Genomic DNA, 21,201 nt, shown 5'->3' with positions numbered 1-21,201 from the left:
TTGGTCCAGAATTTAAAGCATATATTTCTGGACCCCATCTCCAGGTTACACTCAGCCAAATCTCTGTATTTTGTGAGTTACATGAAGCACATGCATTTTGTGCTTGTCCCTGAACCTGCCTGCTCTGTCAAGGGTCTGTCCACCCTATGCTGTTGGTCACTCTGAAGTACGGGATGAATAGATAACCCAGGTTCTCTTTTGATAATTTTCCTTTCTTTCTTTCCAGAATTGCTATGTCTGGCTCAGTGCATATTCCTTTTCCTCCTCTCACCCTACTTTTTAAAAGAATTAAAACATTTATAAAGGGAATTATATTTTGAAAGGGATGAATTTAAAATTGTGCCCCATGGAACTTTCCTGATGATAGACAGGAATCAGTTGAAAACCTTAAAGCTAGCTGGGCGCAGTGGTGCACACCTGTAATCCCAGCTACTTGGGAGGTGAGGCGGAGGATCACTTGAGCCCAGGAGTTTGAGTCCAGCCTGGGCAATATCATAGTGAGACCTTCTCTCTTAAAAAGAACCAAAAAGACAAAACAACAACAAACAAACAAACAAACAAACAAAAAAAAACCCCAAACTTTCCCAAGGAAACTTCATTCCTAGAGCCTCTGTCCCTAACTCTGTTTTCCTGACCGCAGGTTTTCACATATTTGTCTCAAAGTCCTCCCTCTAACCTTTTCTATGAGAGTCTCCAATGTGGTACACAGAAAACTCCAAACTTTGCCTACGATGTAGTCTAACTCATGACCTGATCCGACCTCCCTCTGAGTTCCATCTCCCCATTCTTCCTTAGTTCATTTCCCATCTATGAGGTCTCTGGTACAGGATGGAAAAGGGTTCTCTTGGGCAGTCCTGAGAGTCACAATTTCTCAATAATGTCATTTCACACCTGTTGTTTACCTAGCAGGCATATATATACTTCTCTCTGCTTTAAGGTTTTTGCTATAACTGATTTCTGGCATTCTGCCGACATCACATTTTCCCAGGGGCCTTTCCCAACCTTCCAATTTAACAAGACTCCCAGGTAGGGTTGCCAGATCAAATATAGGAGGCTGAGTTAAATTTGAATTTCAGATAAACAGCAAATAATTTTCTGTGAAATATGTCCCAAATATTTTTGTGGCACATGCTTATACTAAAAAAAAATTATTTACTGTTTATCTAAAATTTAAATTTAACTCAGTCTCCTGTATTTCTATTTGCTGAGTCTGGCAACTCTACTGCTAGTCATTTTCTATTGCAACATTCTGTTGTAATTTTCTCCTTGCATTTACCACTACTTGATAGTTTCTTGTTTATTTAGTTATTTATATGTTTAATGTCTGTCTTTTGCCACTGGATTATAGGGTCCATGAGAATAGGAACCTTGTCTGTCCTGTTCCCTACTGTATTCCCAGAACCTAGAATACTGCCTAGTGTATCCCAGATATTCAATACATGCTATTCAGCAGGTACACATCTTCCAAAGACAAATGTTCATTTTTAAGGATAATACATTTTAGGCTGAAATATTTTTAATTGCTCTGTATTTTGTAAGAAAATTCACCTTTCTTGGAGTTCTATTATCACGTAATTATAGACAATGTAGTTTTACCCCTTACTGTTCCCAACTGTGCTCTTACGAACTTTTAGAATAAAAAAGGAGTTATATAATCCACTTATAGAAAGAAGCTTTGAAATGACCATTGTTAAAAAAAATATTCTATTATATTTAGTAATCTTGGTGAAGGGAGGGGAGTTAATACATTTTACCAATTATATGCATTTTAACCTTTTTTCAAAACTTTAATAAAAACATTCAAGAATGTATCAAATTTTAGTTTCCAGGAGACCGTCAACATAAAGTCCTGGGGTTAACTTTAACTATTTTTTTTTGCAAAAATCTCACAATAAAACTTCTGCTAACTATCCATGCATATTTTTGAACTTTTTTGTAAATGTGGTATTGTATGTAATTCATGAATTTAAAAAACTTTAAAAAATTTCCTCTTAAGTTACTGAGCTTCCTGGTAGTTTAAGAAAAGGTAAATCAATATAGTGTTTCTGGTTCATTCTAATAAATGATTATTTTTCTGAATATATGTTTCTTTGGAATTTAACTTCCATAGATCATTGACATAAACCTCTATATGGTCTTTTTCCCAAGACGGTTGCACATCTTTAGGTGAACTTGCCTGAGTGAAATTAAAATTGAGCAATTATGAGGGGAATCTAATCAGTATGGACTGATTATGAAAAATTCACATCCTGTTTTTATTCATTTTCAAGAATCAGAGGATTTTAAGTTATTTAACAATTTCTAAAATGTACTCTGTTTATTTAGATGAAGCTGTTGTTGAAATTACAAGAGGGTTTCAGTCTAGGTCTATTTGCTTGTTGCACAAAAATCCAATTATTGAGGCGATAAGGATTGCCAGGGAAAAAAGGAATTTTTAAGGCAACAGATGTCTTGCAGGGAGAACTGAAGAACAGGAGAGGCTGCCTCAAATCCATCTCCCCCACTAAGGGAGATCGTGAGCATTTAAAGTGATAAGGAAAACCCCCATCTATTACTTGGCACAGCAGCCACCTGAGATCCCCACCCCTGACGAAAGACCTGCATCAGCATAATACTAACCTAACACCTGGCCCATCAACTAATCTATTACCTGGCACATCAGCATAACACTAAACCTATTACCTGGTGCAGCAACTAACCTATTACCTGACACATCAACTAACCTATTACCTGGTGGGCATTAGTCACCTGAGACCCCACCCCTTGCATTACCCCAACATAATAAAAGTGGGAAAAATTGGGTAGACGGGGCTCAGAATTTGGTGGCGAGACCCCTCTGAGCCTGCCGGCGAATAAACCTTGATTCTCCGACTCTCCGTGTGCGGCTTGGTTTGTCCTCGGGACCACTCACTGTAACACTTGCTGTAACAAAAGGAGAGGCCATGTGTCTTGGGGCAGGTTGTGATGTGACTCACAAGGGGCTACACTGCATTGGGGGCAGGTGTGGGGGATGGTGACTCTTGGCATTAGGAAGTCTGTCCAGGGGCCTTCAGAATCTCAGCTCCTTTGTCTTGTAGGAAATCCATCATTTCAGGCCAAGTGTGGTAGCTCACGCCTGTAATCCCCAGACTTTGGGAGACTGAGGTGGAAGGACCACTGGAAGCTTGATCACTTGGGTTCGAGTCCATCATATGTGGGAAACAACTCAAAGGGTCAAGTATTCAGTTAAGGGAGAGGATTATAAAAAACATATAGGGGTTCATGGAGCTGGTTACAAAGTCTAAATTGGTGCTAGAAGGGATGTGTGAGCGTGTGTGTGTGTGTGTGTGTGTGTGTATGTGTGTATAGAACCTAGAAAAGCACAAGATTGACACTTTTGATAGATTTTAACTCTCCAGTTAATTTCCTTGCATGAAATACATAACATATTTTCCCTGCATGAAATACATAACATATCAATATTTGGCTTCCAAAATACAGATCTCCACTGGACATCAGCAATCAATGCATCACAAAATTCAGAAATCCACCCAATGTTAGTTGGGGATGTTCGATTTGCAGCCTCTTTCAGAGCAGCTGCTAAAGGTGGCTCAGCATAATCAGAAGGCTTCCCTTCCTCGCAGTCCCTGAGAGCAACGAGGTTTTGCTTGAATGAAAGGGCGAATGGGCAGGAAGCTGGCAAGAGGTCGTAAAGAGTGGACACTGGGCTCTGCCAGAGTTCCACACCATGTTTCCCATCCTGTCTTACGGTTATCTTTTGCTTAGCGTGTGTGTGTGCATGTGCACGTGCACATTAGCTGATGAAACCCCCTTCCCGTTACACAGGGACGGAACTAAGCAGGGTGGGTGTAGCTTTGGAGGGTTCTGAAATCTAAGAACCCGCTTCCTTTCCCACCGCTTTCCGCTGAGTCAGTTCACAGCAGAGTACACTGCAGGATCTAGAGGCCTTTGTGTTCAGATTATTTTACTAGCTACAAATGCCACACCCTTGTGCTACACAAACAGAACACTTTGTCCTTCCAGGAGGTCTGTCCTTTGACCACAGCCCTGCGATTTGAAAGCTGCTTCACTGAAGCTTGCCTATTGTGATGTAAAGTGCTGGGCTAAGTGAGTGTCCCGGTGTTTTGGGGGTTTAAATGCAGTTTTACTGTTGTTAGCTCCATGGCTCACTATGCTAGTGAGGCTTTGAATAGTAACAGTCTAGCACTTAAAACGGGTTCAAAAATCCATTTATTACACAAAAAAGTTCAACGACAATGAGAAAAAAATGGAACAATGTTTTTTACTGTAGGAAAATCTATACATTTATTTTTTAACAACATATATCCATTTATAGCAAATACCCATGTATGTATGTTAGGATAGTAAATGACCATTGGTCTATACAGGCAGTTGTAGGAAAGAAGTGGTAGAATGGAAGGACAGCTGAACTTGGACACTGAGCTACAACAACTGGCAACCCAAGTCTCCTGCCTCCCAGTCTGCAACCACCTCCATGAGATTTCAGTTGCATTCCCATTCTCCTCAAACCCGATGCAGGCCCAAATGCAGCTTATGTAACATTACATCTTGAACTCAAATAAAATGATAACTACCTTTTATTGAATAGTGATTATATGTACTATATGCTAAATGGTATGTTCATTTTCTCATTTCATTCTCAACAAAACTTTATGAAGTAACTTCTATAATCCTCTTTTCACTAATGAGAGAGTAGAGGCTTAGGGGTGTTAAATCTCTAGACACGGTCACGCAGTTAATAACGGGAAGAACTGGGTTTCTAACAAGATTTGATAGTCTCCAGAGCGCAAGATCTTACCTACTAAGAAACTCAGTCCGTTAATTACAATACCAACTTTGGCATAAAGGAGGGCTTGGGGTCCAGTCTGGCCAAACTAGGCCTTGCTTTGAAGTTCTGATTTAGGATGTACGTTGTTTTTATTTTGGTGGGGGAGGAGGGAGTGCTGATAGATATTACTGGGCAGCTTAGCACCTGTCTCCACTGGCCCAACACGCTCTCTCCTTCACACCCTTGGCAGAATCCTCATTGCCTCTTCTGTTGCTTTGCAGCCTTACTTCATAAAAGAATTTGGGATATCAGTTTTGCTCCATCAAACAATATCCTAACCCTTCTTTAAAGTGAGTCTCAGAAAACATTATTATGACATTTTGCTAGAATCTCACCCTTAGGTTAGTCCTACCAATTTCCGTCCTTATAAAAAATATTGTGAACCAACCTATTCCTGTTTCTTTTTCCTTAATAAAATCCAACTGGGTCTGTCTGAGGTATTTTTTAAAAATTTGGTTTGTATATGCTTTTGTTTTTATTTTTTTATTTTAGATATGGGACTTTAATATCAGCCTAAATCAATATAAAGTCATTCCTGTAATAAGACCTCAAACTGAATACAGATAGTTCTAAGAAGTGTTAATTTTTAAAATTTTATTTATTTATTTATTTGTCATCAGATTGAGCTGATTTGATCACTCCTGGAAATGCTGTTCACCTGGCTCTGTGACTCTGCAGTCATCTGATTTTCTTCCTACCTCCCTTGCTGTTTCTCCTTGCTCTCATTTGCTAGTTTTTCCTTCTCTACTCAACCGCCAACTGCTGTAGCACCACCTTGGATTTGGCTTTGGTCTCTCTCCTCTATACATTTGCTGTCCCTTGCTCCCGTGAATTTAAAAACCATTTCTATGCTGATGAGTCTAAAATTTCTATCTTCAGTCTTGACAGCTCCCCAAGTTCCAGATGTCTAATCTACATCTCCTGTTGTATGTACAGTGAAAGTGGTTGTCACTTGTACAAAGAAGGACTTTTAATTTTCTCTCAAAACTATTTTTCTCCTGGTCTTGACCTCTAATTAAATCACTGTTTATCCTGTTTTACAAGCTATTTCATGGTCCCTTGTTTCTATACCTCTCCACATCTCTTCTGTCCTTTTCTATCTCTCTCCAGACTAGCTTTTCTGCTGTATATTACTTCCCAGTGCTGGTGGCCAGGTCTGGATCCCAACTCCAGCCCTGGCCTGAAAAAATCACTTTGGACCAGCTGGCGTCAGCTGTAAATCCCGATCTACAATAGCCAGCATAGGATGTTTTATTACATAATCAGGCCCCAAGGCCTGGAAATGGGTGGGGCAATTTTCCGAGAAGGTGGTTGGTGGTGCGTGGGTTGGGCAGGCTTCGTGGCAGTCTTACAAATTTTCAAGAGTTTTTATGTTCATGACTTCCTTGACTTGAACACTCATGTAAGGAACCGGAAAGGATCACGCTTTTATCAGTTATGATTGTAGTCCAAAGACTTCTTTTTCTGCTCTATCATTTCTATTTTTCATATTGATTAAGAAAGAATTTGGACTATATGATTTCCCAACCCTCCTCGACATAAGGCCTTTTTCTAAGATCAGACCAGCAGGTTTTATTTTATTTCTTCTGTGGAAGTGCAGGCCTAGTTTAGACAACATGCACTTGCCAAGGAGACTCTTTGGGGGTAATCAAATATACTTGGAGCTGTAATGACTAAGTAGCCTCGATTTCAACCTGAGTCTGTTGAAACTGATTTAATTATAACCTTTACAATACAATCCTGAGTAACTGGGGAAAAAAGAGCACGATTATCGGAATTCCCAAAAAGAGAAGAAATCTAGCAAGAGGAAAAAAATAGAGCAAATACTCTTAATTTTGACAATTCAATGAAAGTCTGGAGGATGAAAGATTCAGCTTCCCTTTGGCCCAGATCTTTATCCGTACTATTAATAAGTCAGTGCATCACAGGAGAGCTGGTTTATACACTACAATCTATCTTTCTAAAGGAAAGTGGCATTCATGGTATAAAGTGAGAGGAAAGCCTCTGTCTTGGCAAACTAGAATTATCCATCTTCTTTCTTATCATTTCAGTTTCTCAATAGTAATTTTCAAACGGAAATCTACTTTTTTTTTTTTTTTTTTCTGGGATGGGCCTTCCTGTCTAGCAATGAGGCTATTTCCATTTAATAATTACATAATTGTTATGGAAATTCCCTTTTAAAAGTATTACTTAAGGAAATTGTGCAACCATCAATATCCCCAAACTTTTTGAAGAATATCTATGTCACACCAAGAATACATGATGTAAAATTATTTTCTGTGACATTGTTGCCATTAGAGAGAAATTAAACCAATGCTTTAGTAGCCTATTGCTTCACAGAATAAACATTGTCCTTACCATTCTTCATGGATTGATTTTTATCTGTTCGAGGACAGAATTCTTCACGTGATAGCTAAATTGTTTTGATTTCTTAAAATGTCACTATATGAAAGATGGTATAACTGTAATTTCCTCACCTTTCCCCCTTTACTTAATCCAATTATGCATCAAAACTGAGAAAAACAAGTCATTGGCAATGGGAGATATTCACAAACATGAAAACTAGAGAATAAAAAAAGGATGAATCATAAAGTATTTTTTATTTTAACTAGATAAAAATCTGTCCTCATGAATGATATTCCTGCCAGTTTTCAAGCAAGCTGATAAAAATTTCTGGTAGAATCATACAAACTATGGGGAAAATTCAGATAAGGGTTCCTGCTCTGCCCTGCCTTCTTCCTTATTAGCTTCAATGATTAGTGAACTGTTGACAAAAATGGGGAAGGAAAGAGTCATTGATAAAGCTTCCAGATTTTCCCAGCAGGAGAGAATTATAAACTTTTCCCAGAACTTCTCGTTTTGGATAAAGGGCTCTGTGGTCAGATGAATTTGGGGATCACTGTTGCACACATACTATGTGATTTCAGCCACAGCCCAAATTTCTTCTTAAGTGCCAGTCCCACATAGCCAGCCACCTTTATAACATGTCCTCCTGGAGTTCCATAGGCAATTCAGACTCCAGAACTTAGCTCTCGGTCTTTCTTTCTACATCTGCTTTCCTCTCATTCATTTTTTACCAGCTGTCCTATTGCCCAAGTCAGAAAATTGCATTCACGCCATATACCTCTCTCTCTGTCACTATTCTCCCACCCTTTGATCCAAGCCATCCAGTGCTTTTTATTTTATGCCTTTCTGATCTCTCCGGCACACCCTCTTTTTCTCTGTTGTCAATCAGGCCACTGACCAGGCTCTCACTTGGTCTGCCTGCCATCATTCTCCTCCTCATCCTCAAATCCATCCTTCACACTGTTGCGATACATTTTCTACACAAATCTGCCCTGGAGATGCCCATGTTTAAAATATTTAGATGGTTCCTCTTCAGGATGAAGTTCCTTACCTCAGTTCTTTCCCCCTCAGATCTCCTATCTCTCTTAAATGAATGCTGTGCTTCAGAAGTTCCCTGAAGTCGCTGCTTTCTCTTCCCATCACTGACTGCACGCACGTACTGTTCTGCTGGAAACACCTTCCACCCTCGTGTGATTGGCCAATATGCTCCTTATTCAAGGCTCAGCTCATGTGCAACCTTCCCTGACACTTCCATCTCCACCTCTCTGAGTAATGTGTTTCTCTTTTATGTTTCCTAAACATCTAGCACGTGGCTTTGACCCAACACGAAAAGGCAATGTGATACTCTACAGGTGCAAGAGCATTTGCCGCTGGAATCGGACAAACCTGCATTTGAATTATGGGTCTACCATTTACCAAATATAAACCCAGAAATACACTTTGATCTCAATAAACCTTATTTTTTAATCGGTAATTAATAATACAGATAAAATCTGCCATATTACAAGTTTGGCATTTCCCTCTGGACGCTTCTCAGGCAACGTGTTCAAAAGTGAAATATTTTTATTCCTCTGCCAAGTGTTTCTACCCAAATGCTCAAATCAAGGGTCAGCCTTCTCCTCCCTCTTCACTTCCTCTCCTCCAGCAACAGGATGCATGTAATACTCTTGAATCTTTCCACTTGTCTCCAACCCCACTGCCACACCCCAGCCACAGTTCTTTCTCCTCAGAATTTCTGTAACACGCTTCTAACTGATCTTCTGGAATCCTCGGTGGATGTAATTAAGTATGGCTCTGAAGTCTGACTTCTAGGTTTCAAATTCCCTGCTTGTCAAAACCTTGTTTAACTTCAGTTTCTTTTTCTATGAGATGGTGATAAAACAGTACCTCCCTCAAAAGGTTTTGAGGAGAGCTACATAGTAATTCCTGTAAAGCTCTTTGTATTGTGTGGGGCACTCAAGAAGCTCACAGTAAGTTGCTATGATCCACTGCTACCCGCTTCAGCCCCTCAGCCACCAACAAGCGATCTTTAAAAGTGCAAATCGAATCAAGTCATAGTTCTACTAAAAATCCCTCAATGGCTTTTGATATCTTTAGGATACAGTTATTCTTTTGATGTCTTTAGAATATAGTAGTCCCTCAGTACCCTTAGGGATTGGTTCCAGGAACTCCCCCGGCCCCCTATTGCCGCCTTTCCCCACCTCCCACGGATAGCAAAATCCCGGGATACTCAAGTCCCTTATACAAAATGGTGCAGTATTTGCATATGCTCCCATATACTTTTTTTTTTCTTTTATTGATACATAATATTTTATATATTTATGGATACACATGTATTTGTTACATGCATAGAGTACTAATCAAGTCAGGATATTTGGGGTATCTATCAAATTGAATATCATTTCCATATGTTGGTAACATTTCAAGTTTCCTGTTTACTTTAAATCATCTCTAGACTGTATCCAGGGCTTCCCACTTAATTAGAGTTTTTTCTTATCTGGCATATGCCTCTGCTACCCCTTACCCTCCACATCCCTCAGCCCTCTTGTTTAGAGAATTCTGCTCTTCATTGGTATAGTTTTCTTTGTTTTAATTTCAACAGGTTTTAGGAGAAAACAAAACAAAACAAAACAACTTCTCTTGGATGGGCTCCTTCCTTTGGATTCAGTTCCCTTTTTTGTACCAATTACCATGGTTGTAATTGCATTCTTTGGCCATTATTCCTGTATGCCACTTTGATGCTGAGAAACATATCTGTCTTCTTCACAGTTATATTCCCCCAGTGCCTGGCATGACACTTGGCAATATTCATGAGTGAATGAATATGATGCTCAAAGTATTAATAATTTCCCATTTCTCCTTTGCATATTTCCTTCTCTCTTAAATCTTAAAATCAAAATTGCATTTTCTCCAGAATCTCACTTTGGCTCTTAGATATGTATTAGTATAATTGTTAAGTAAAAACAATTGAACAATGTCCTAAAAATCCTGATATTTCTATCCAAAAAATGTCTACGTCTGCAAAATTTTCCTTAGGAAATAAGTTCTCAGAAATTATATATTTTGGGGGTTCAAAAAATAAATTATTTATTCAATAAAGTTGAGTGTTCTTGATTATAGAAACATTTCTTGATCATGTACAGTGTATTACTATTCTACTTAATATGACAAAAACTGCTTTCAGACTTTTTTTTTTTTTGAAACAGGGTATTGCTCTGTCACCTGGGCTAGAGTGCAGTGATGTCATCATAGCTCATGGCAACCTACAACTCGGGAGCTCAAGTTATCCTCCTGCCTCAGCCTCCAGAGAGTAGCAGGGACGATAGGCGTGCGCCACCACACCTGGCTAATTTTTCTATTTATTGTATAGAAGGGCCTTGCTCTTGCGCAGGATTGTCTGGAACTCTTGGTCTCAAGCAATCTTCCTGCTTCAGCCTCCCAATGTGCTAGTATTATAGGTGTGAGCCACCACGAGCAGCCTCAGACGTATTTTTACCCTCAAAAAGGGATATTAGATTTTATTTAGATAGAAAGACTAAATATTTTATAAAATGTATTTAATTATGGTCTGACCTTTGCTACTCTTCAATATGATAGTTTATAAACATACAATTGATGAGCTCTGCAAGCCAATGGGAATTTTGGGGTCTATTATACTAAAAGTATCAGGACCCCTTAGCTCATTTTATGCATTCTTGTTTTTTAACAAATTAGAGAATCTTCAGTATTTTCTTTCTGACGTGCCCCAAGTCATCAGATTGTCTACAGCTGCACTTTTCCTTATTTTGTTGCTTACTCCACTTTCTTCATCCCTCAGTTTCTCCCACACAGCTGAAATAGATGGGAAAGTAGCTCATTAGAACCCACTCTCTTAATTAGTCATACTCCTTTAACACTGGCTTGGGCCCCGGGCACCCATCCCAGCACCCACATTGCTTCCAAGATTTTTAGCCCAGGGTAGTGGCTATAAATAGGCTATTTCTATCTACATTTAAGTTTCAAAAAGAAGTGTTGCCATAGGTAAGTTCAGAAGTAAGGTTTGGTGAGGAATGTAATTCTGGTAGGACTGCTAACCAGCTGCTAGACAGAAAACATGAAGAGAGAAAAATTGGTCTCCACTGCTTCTACAGTGTCATAAATCTCTCACACCGTTTATTTCACACAGTCCCCAGATGTATATAGTAAATAATGATTTTACAGATTGCCATTTCTTGAATGTCTAATATATATGTTACTAGGCTATCTCAAATCCTCTAATTATGTATTTTTGAAATGAAGAAACTGCATATTACAGTGGTTATGTAATGTGCCCGGATTCCCTGGTACAGTAAATTGTGTGGTCCAATGTTCAAATGCAGAGGTTCCTAACTGTAGGGGCTCTTCTCTTTCTGGGGTACCTCACTGCTTATCCTCAACATGTGGAGCAAGACAGCTCTATATCCAAGTGGTTGATGTCACAAATGACCCATCGTTTTTCAAATCTGTTGCAGCCCCACCCTACCCATCCCCACCACTACGTAGCTTTCTCTGTAGCAAATAAACTCCTGTTTGGTCGGCTTTCTCCACTTCTTATACCTCCCTCCACCTTTTTGGGAGGTCATCTTCCTTGAAAGTGTTGTGCCATCAAAGTTCTGTTCCCACTAAGTAATAAGTCTACGGAGAGCTGGCTTTGTTCATAATAAAATAGTCAGTTTTTATACATAGTATAAAATGAAGGAAGGCCTCAGCCAAAAACTACCTTCACAGAAAGCCTATCAATAGAAATTTGCTCCTTTGACTTTACAATTCACTCACAAGTATTTAATTTGCCTGGAAGGGTTAATACTTCTTGCCACTATTTAGCTTAAACTGAGTGTCAAGAGCTTTCCTTCCACCAATAAGCTGAGATCAGCTTGCCCGAGTGCTGGAGTGAACGTGAGTTTTAACGCAGGGCGGGGTGGGATGGCACTACTGGCACACCATCACAGATCCCCGTGAATCCTGGCAGATGACTCAATGTGGCCCTTCAATGTCCCAATTCCAAATTCTTTAAGCCGGAGAATAGTTGCCCCAGTTTCAATTTTCATCTTGTGAAAAACATCAATGCTTAACTATTGCTAATATTTCCCTCCTCTTCCAGCATCGTGTTTTCAGCCCAAATCAAGAAAGACTGGCACTTAGGACGCAAGTGAACAGCTTCCTCTAATAGAGAAACTTGGGATCTTATACTGTCCCAGATGTTATCTTATCACCTTGGTATTTCTTTGTTGTACATGTGAAAGACAAGTCATGTATCCTGACTTAGCGTGCAAAGCAAAACAACAGCACCACTGGTAAAAGCCTTCCTGAAATCCCTTGAACCAGACATCTCCCATTTCCTTTGCTTAAGTTCATTTCCTGACAGCCAGCCTTGTGCCTTTCTGGCCTCTTTTATTGTAGTTTACTAAAAAACAAGTGCCTATGTGTACTGACTTTTCGCTTGCTGACGTCGTCTTTGGAAGATAGTCTGTTAGACATTCCATCTATGTGACTTCTTTGACATGATTAAATTTTATACATATAGGCACATACACACACCACGGATGTAGTTAAAGGCTTAACTGTTCATAACACTTTAGAAAGTCTAGAAATACAATTGTAAGCAAAATTGTATACCTTTTTATCTTCTGAATTTATTTCTAAACAACAAGAAAAACTTTAAAACACTGATACGCTTAGTCTAAGGACACCATTTTCTTTCCTCTGTAACTTTTAGGAGGAAAGCAGACCGACCTTTTTTTTTGTAATTTAAAAATTTGTGTCTATTCATAAGGTTGTATATTTATTGGTGATATTTCTGACAATTTGTTACAATAAAATTTGAGATGCTTGGCTCCTTCATTTTTTTTTTTTTTTTTACTCTCTTTGCCACGCTTTTCTATATTAATCATTTATCTAAACTTATTTCTTAAAACATTAGAAAACTTCATCCCAAACTGACTTTTCCGGATTTCCTCTTCTAAATAAAATAAGCTCTTCCCTACTCCTCATCTTCTGTCTGCTGTTTAGCCCCAAATGTGTGTGATCATTAAAAACAAAAACAAAACTAAGCCACACAAGTAGGCTGCAGCTCTGGCTGGGTTCCAGGATTCCATTAGCCAGACAATGGATGGCCCCAGCCCAGTCACAGGCAGCCCCAAGTGTTCTGGGAGGAAGCTTGTCTTGCCCTCTTTGGGTGTCAAGCTGTCTGAGCAGGGTCAACAGCAGGTTGAGGCTGGGAATGGGGTAAATTGATTGGTTTGCAAATAGTTGGTAATAAATGTTTGGCATGGCCTGTACCACTCATATTTGCATTAAAAATCAATTAAATTTGGAAGTGTGTATTTAAAATTCAACTTGACAAGTTTATTATTTTTTTTCTTTTTAGAACAGTTCAAATAAAACTGCAACCAATTTTGGAATAATTACAGCAGAGCAAGAAATAGTTTAGCGGAAAATTAAAAATAGATGTCTTCTTTCAGTTTTTTTCCTTGTTTATTTCCAAAAAACTTGCCAGTATACTTGGGATTATAGTCTAAAGACTAAATTAATCAAATGAAACAATGAAAATATGCAAAGATTAGCATTTTATTGCATTAAAAAAGCAACTGCTATCTTCTATATTTGGATTTCTGAATTTTTAAAGTCTCTCAGCAATTTTGTATTACTCTACACAAAATTATTAAAAGTGAAGAGAATTGACATCTGATAAATGTACAAGCCTAAAGTTATATTTTTGAAGGGACATTTTAATTTAAAAAACAACTAATGCTCATAAAACACTTCAGTTTACCAAGCACTTTGACATACGTTATTTCAGTTACTCCTCCAAATCAGCGGTCCCCACCCTTTTAGGCACCAGGGACTGGTTTCATGGAACACAATTTTTCCATGGACCTGGGTGCGAAGGGGATGGTTTTGGGATGATTCAAGCACATTACATTTATTGTGCAGTCAAACCTCCCTGCTAATGATATTCTGTATTTGCAGCTGCTTCCCAGCTCTAGCATCACCGCCTCGGCTCCACCTCAGATCATAGGCATTAGATTCTGGTAAGCAGGGTGCAACCTAGATCCCTCGCATGTGCTGTTTACAGTAGGGTTCGAGCTCCTATGAGAATCTAATGCCACTGCTGATCTGACAGGAAGCAGAGCTTAGGTGATGATGTGAGCCATGGGGAATGGCTGTAAATACAGATGAAGCTTTGCTAGCTCACCTGCCTCTCACTTTCTGCTGTGTGGCTCAGCTTCTATTAGGCCACGGATCGGTCCAGTGAACCAGTCCCGTCAACGGGTCCATGGCCCGAGGGTTGGGCACCGCAGGTCCAAATAACCTACACAGTCCCTAGAAAGTACAGTCGATGAAGACTGGGACTCTGGGTTTCTCCTCTCTGGAGAAAACCTCTTAGAGAGGAAGAGGGGGAAGAAATCACCCACTCATTGAAATGTAACCTGCCAATGTTGTGCTGATGCTTTATATACGGAATTTCATCTCATTACAGCACTTCCTGCACCACACAGCCACCCTCTTCTCACCTCAAGTTAGGGATTTTTTTAATCATATTTTACAGAATAATAATCTGAGGTTTCAGTAAGACCTACCCGTTCTTATCAAACATTTTTTGCTTTGGTCCTCTAAGCCGCACTACCACAAAAATTATATGTTAAGGTTGCCCAGCTTCTAATTAACAGATCTAGGACATCTATCCACATGTTATGTCTCCAAGTACGGTCCTGTTTCCACCAAATGCCAATTGTTATTGTAATTTTTAAAAATCCATCATTATGCAAGCATTGAAGAATAGGGAGATGTTATACATCTGGGCTGGAATAGACAGTTAGCCAAGTTGTGGAATCAACCTCAGTGTGCATCAGTGAATGAATGGATAAAGAAAATGTGGTACATATACACAATGGAATACTATTCGGCCTTAAAAAGAGGGAAATTCTGTCATTTGTAACAACATAGATGGACCTGGAGGACATTATACTAAGTGAGATAAGCTAGGCACAGAAAAAGAAATACCACATGTTCTCAGTTATCTGCGGAATCTAAAACAATCAAACTCATAGAAGCAGACAGCAGAATGGTGGTTAGCAGAGGTTGGGGGTTGGGGATAATGGGGAGATGACAGTCAAAGAATGCAGTGTTGTAGTTAGACAGGAGGAATGATAAGTATTTGAGATAATGGATATGCTAATAAGCTTGATTCAGTCATTCCACATCATATATATATATAGTAGCATCATGTAGCCCAGAAATAGATACAATTATAATTTGTTAATATTCAATAAAATAAAAGGAATTTAGGCTTTGCTCTGGCAGATTGGTAAGAGTTTTGAAGGAAGACTCACATCCCTTTTGGTCAGATTAGGGAGGATAGGAAAACAACATATAACCCCTAAATTGGCATGGCTGGCAGCAAAGTGGGAGAACAGAATCTAGACTTTCAGGATCCCTGTGTTTTTGTTCATGCCTCCCCAATGATTCTTCCCCTCTTAGGGAAATACTCATTCTTTAAGATCTACTTCTTCGTCACTCTCCTCATTTCTCTTCTCCTCACCCTTTAAAGAGTCACCATTGACTTCAGTCTTTAGAGAAAGGGAGGGGCTGCTGGGTTCTTGGAGCAAAGGGTTAGCATCCAGGGAGACTGAGTTAGAGATCACATGCGTCAACAACATGTGTTGACTTGGATATCCTGAGTTTCAATTTAAGAGGGTGTCCTGTTTACTTTATATAAACACCCCTTCTAGGTTATTTCAATCATGTGTACTTGAGTCAGGCAGAGGGAGGGCAGTGCTGATACACCAGGAGGAAAACACCATGCATGGGAAAAGGGACGCTCTGTTTGCTGTAAGTAAACAGGGGTATGGTGATCTGAGAAAACAACAAAAACAGCACAAAGTTTTAGGCACATCTCTCACTAAGCTTTGAACCCACAAGGAAAAAAGTTGGATTGGCCTTTAATAAGAACAAAAAGGAATGCTCTAGTTTTCTTCTGCATAGTTGTTTTTAAAGGAAATAGATTGATTGAAAAATCCAAAATTTTTACTGTGTGATCATTTTTCTTATTTTTTCTATTTCATATTTTCTATTCTTTTATAATTTAACATGTTGCATTCAGAATACAAATTTGATTTCACGTACTGATTTTCTACCTTTAATGTTAAGAAAAACAATCTAATCCTGGTTGAATTCACAGAGATTTTTTTTGTTGTTGTTTTTATAAAATATAAGGTAGTGAATGAAAAAAGAGTTGTTTTTTTTTTTCCCCTCACTTAGAACATGTGGTTTCTTTATCAAAGGATGACAGGTTCTCTAGCCACACCCAGGAAGTTTCTTAAACATATTGATAAAGCTGTGACTGCAGACACATTCTTGAGTAAAGGAAAATAAACATAGTACTAGGGTTAGAAATTATATTTTACGGAAAAAGATACTTTCTCTAAGACCAAGTCAAGCAAAATATTAGATGTGTATACATGAATGCATTGATATGAACTTTTTAAAAATTACCATCATGCTCTAGCTTCTGATTTTACTCAACTTCACTGTATAAACACTGAGACATTTTGACTCCTACAAGTAGATTAACTGGGTGGAAAGTTTACAGATCTCATTATGATGAAATGAAAAAGTTATTAAAGTATGTACAATTATTCAAAGTCAAATATTCTGAAGCATCTACTGTAAGTAGATTACAAAGCCTGTGCAGATTAAAAAGAAATGTACCTCTAAATTCACCTGCGGCTACCATTTCAAGGCAGGTTTTGAAAAAACTGACCGGTAGCTGGTTGTTAACTAATTACTATCTCTTTATTTTAAGATAAAAAGAGTACATGAATTCAGCTTGCATATTTCCCAATTGGTTTATAGGCCTACTTATATTCTTAAATTTCTTTAATTAAATAATTTCCCTAACTTTTTGACTCAGTTGATGTATTTAGTCAGGTTTCTCCAGAAAAGCAGAACCAACAGGATGTGTGTGTTTGTGTGTGTGTGTGTGTGTGTGTATCCATAACTATCTATCTAGAAATTTATTTTAAGGAATTGGCTCACATGACTTAGAGGTAGGTGAGTCCAAAATTTGCAGGGCAGGCTGGCAGGCTGGAGACTTGGAAAAAAGTTACTGTTGTAACACATGTCCAAAGACAGTGTTGAGGCAATTTCCTCTTTTTTTTTTTTTTTTTTGGTAGGACCTCAGTTTGTTTTCTCTTAGGGGCTTCATCTAATTGGATGAAGCCCACCCACATTATGGAGGATAATCTTCTTTACTCAAAATATACTGATTTAAATGTTAATCTCATTTTAAAAATAACTTCATAGCAATATCCAGACTGGTATTTGACCAAATATCTGAGCACCATGGCCTAGCCCAGTTGACACATAAAATTAACCATCAGAGTTGGCAGTTGTAAAATCACCCATTTGATCCCTGAGGCCAAGTTCTCAAGTTAGCTTCTGTGAAGAGAGAATGGATCAACACTAGAAAGGGGAATAGAGAAATTCTCCATGAATTCTGTGACAGATAATATTAGTTGCCTGTTCAATAGTCAGTTTCCCTTCTTAGAGTTGCCAGATTTAGCAAATAAAAATACAGGATGTTTAATTAAATTTGAATTCCAGATAATGAATTTTTTTAGTATAAATATGTCACACAGAGGCCGGGCGAGGTGGCTCACGCCTGTAATCCTAGCACTCTGGGAGGCCAAGGCAGGTGGATCGCTCGAGGTCAGGAGTTCGAGACCAGCCTGAGCAAGAGCGAGACCCCATCTCTACTCAAAATAGAAAGAAATTATCTGGCCAACTAAAAATATATATAGAAAAAATTAGCTGGGCATGGTGGCACATGCCTGTAGTTCCAGCTACTCGGTAGGCTGAGGCAGTAGGATCGCTTAAGCCAAAGAGTTTGAGGTTGCTGTGAGCTAGGCTGATGCCACGGCACTCTAGCCTGGAGACGGAGTGAGATTCTGTCTCAAAAACAGAAGAGCTGTGTACATTCTTGACCCCCAAAGGTCAGCCTACAACTTGTCAACTACTGAAGGCTTTTTACCACGGCATAGTGAAGGCTAATCAGGTGCTCATGTGCAAAATAGATTGGAGCAGGGAGTGAAGGTAGGGAGAGGTTAAAGGGCATTGTAACAAGCCAGGCATGAGGTGGTGGGTGTGGGTACAGCCAAGCAGTGATTAAAGAACAGTCCGGGTCGCCTCACCACCACCACCACCAAGCCTTAGCTACCCTGGCCTTCCCTCTGTTTCTGTAACTCACTGAGCTCATCAAGAGCTTGAGGACTTATGCCCGGAAGATCTTTCCCCTGATAGTACATGGACTTTCAGGCCTCACCTTAAGTGGCACCTCCTCAGAGAGCTCTTCTCTGCCCATCCCATCTACTGCAGCCACCTAGGCAGCATTATAGGACTTGCCTTCTCTACTTAGGTCCCAGCATGGTGGCTCAGGCCTGTAATCCTAACACTCAGAGAGGCCGAGGCGGGAGGATCACTTGAGTTCAGGTGTTCAAGACCAGCCTGAGCAAGAGCAAGACCCTTTCTCTACTAAAAAATAGAAAAATTAGCCAGGCATGGTGGCACATGTCTGTAGTCCCAGCTACTTGGGAGGCTGAGGCAGGAGGATCCCTTGAGCCCAGGAGTTTGAGGTTGCTGTGAGCTAGGCTGACGCCACAGCACTCTACTCAGGGAAACAGAATGAGATTCTGTCTCAAAAATAATAATAATAATTCTCTATTTAGCACATATCAAGATCTGATCTTTTTTAAATATGTTTGTATGTTTATTTATTGTCTATCTTCCCAGTCAGAAAATAAGCTCTATGAGAGCAAATACCTCACCTGTCTTGTTCACACATATCCTCAGGAACTAGATCAGTACCTGGCACACAGGAGATGCTCAATAAATGTATGTGGAATGAACAAAAAAATAAATAAAATAACCTTAACATTTTAGGTTACCATCATATAATATTTGTAACACAGTTTTGAACTACATGAAAAATAAGTACAGTTTTTTTATTTAACACAATGATGTCTAGTATGTGTTACTGATGTCATTTTAAATAATACTTGATCTTGTATAAATTGCTTGTCTATAGGAAAAGGGAGATTCTTATTCTTAGAGTTTAATTGACCAATAGCCCAGATACAGCTGTGCTATGTGCATAACCTGAAATTATTTTTATAGTATGCTTTAAGATCTAAGAGCATATAAGAATATTTCATATAAAGCAGAGATTAGTATTCCCTATATTCTTTTAAAACTTTATTTATTTACGTACTCACCTATATACATACAAAAAATGGGGAAATATAACAAAAGAAGAAGGTCGGGCAGCCCGGGCCGGGGGGCGGGATGGTTGCGGGCGTGGGGAGAGTCGCGGGGCTGTGGGCCCTGAGACGCCGAGCGGGCTACTTATTCGCTGGTGCGGCCGCCGAGTCTGTGGCAGCGACAGCAGCACCGGCGGCAGCAAGACGACAACCAGAAGGAGCGGGAGGGTGGGTGCCTCGCGGGGCCCACAGTTTCAGCAGCGCCGCCGCAACCATGGCCCCAATCAAGGTGGGAGATGCCATCCCCTCAGTGGAGGTGTTTGAAGGGGAGCCAGGAAACAAGGTGAACCTGGCAGAGCTGTTCAAGGGCAAGAAAGGTGTGCTGTTTGGAGTTCCTGGGGCTTTCACTCCTGGCTGTTCCAAGACCCACCTGCCGGGGTTTGTGGAGCAGGCTGAGGCTCTAAAGGCCAAGGGGGTCCAGGTGGTGGCATGTCTGAGTGTTAACGATGTTTTTGTGACTGGTGAGTGGGGACGAGCCCACAAGACGGAAGGCAAGGTTCGGCTCTTGGCTGACCCTACTGGGGCCTTTGGGAAGGAGACAGATTTACTACTAGATGACTCGTTGGTGTCCCTCTTTGGGAATCGACGGCTTAAGAGGTTTTCCATGGTGGTAGAAGATGGTGTAGTGAAGACCCTCAATGTGGAACCGGATGGCACAGGCCTCACCTGCAGCTTGGCACCTAATGTCATGTCGCAACTCTGAGGCCCCAGTCCCAGGCTTGCTCCCTCTGCCCGATCCCCTCTCACCTGCTGGCCCTAGGCAGAGGGGCCCAACCTAGCCTCAGCTGGGGCCACCCAGTTGGAACCTTAGCCAGATTTTGCAATAAACACTTTCTGGTTCAAAAAAAAAAAAAAAAAAAAAAAAAGAAGAAGGTCCTAAAAGGAGGAATAGGGAAATGAAAAACCCTACCGTTTTTCATTGCCTCACATTTAGTCTAGTTTCTGATCCTAAGGGACGGACACTCCTTAGGGCTACTGCAGTGATTGGCACCTATGCTTTTACCAAGCCGTCCAATCAGAGTGAGCAGTTCCAACCAGTGCATAGAGCAGTTTGTCAGCCATGTACCGTCACCAAGGTAAAGGGGTCATGTTATTTAGAATTTTCTTTCCTTTTCTGAGCGCCAGAATGTATTCCGGTTTATGCTTGTTTGAACTGTGTACTGCTCTCCAAAGGCTGTCTTAGATATTAATTTTAATCTGATTTTCCCTGTATCTAAATATAAGGGTAGCCCACAATGTAATTGCTACCTGTAGTTATTCAAAATGAGAGATAACAGTCAGAAAAAATATTAGTCCATGTTCATTTTCGTACAACGAAGTACACTGAATACAAAAGCACAGCTGTGTTTGAGAATACTTTGAAAGGTGAAACCCTGGTTGCAGCTACACAGAAAATCACATACACATACTACTAGGCATTCCACAAATTAAAATTTGTATGATAAAAATCAATAATTATATTCAGCATAATTCAATTTTATTTAGAAATAGAGCATTATCTTTCCATGCCTATAACTAATCATGATATATATTCAACTAAAAAATAGTCTGGGCTACCTTGGTCACCACCAGAAGTCCATGCTACCCAGGTCATCCATGTCGTACCACCCCTAGCATGACCCAGTCCCCCACCCATCCCTAACTCCTCTAATCCTTCCACTGTCTCATTGT

The 21,201-nt window shown here is 39.8% G+C and overlaps 1 protein-coding gene across 1 annotated transcript; it reads left to right on the top strand.

Moving 5' to 3' along the window:
- Positions 1 to 19,544: 19,544 nt before the first annotated feature.
- Positions 19,545 to 20,372, top strand: LOC138377167 (peroxiredoxin-5, mitochondrial-like). Its single transcript, XM_069461915.1, has one exon. It carries the CDS (start codon positions 19,556 to 19,558, stop codon positions 20,231 to 20,233), a length of 678 nt encoding a protein of 225 aa, XP_069318016.1. The 5' UTR covers positions 19,545 to 19,555; the 3' UTR covers positions 20,234 to 20,372.
- Positions 20,373 to 21,201: the final 829 nt, after the last annotated feature.

Source organism: Eulemur rufifrons, chromosome 29, assembly GCF_041146395.1.
Source record: "Eulemur rufifrons isolate Redbay chromosome 29, OSU_ERuf_1, whole genome shotgun sequence".
Taxonomy (NCBI): domain Eukaryota; kingdom Metazoa; phylum Chordata; class Mammalia; order Primates; family Lemuridae; genus Eulemur; species Eulemur rufifrons.
The sequence above is the reverse complement of the archived record's forward strand: the minus strand, read 5'-3'. Positions and strand labels throughout refer to the sequence as shown.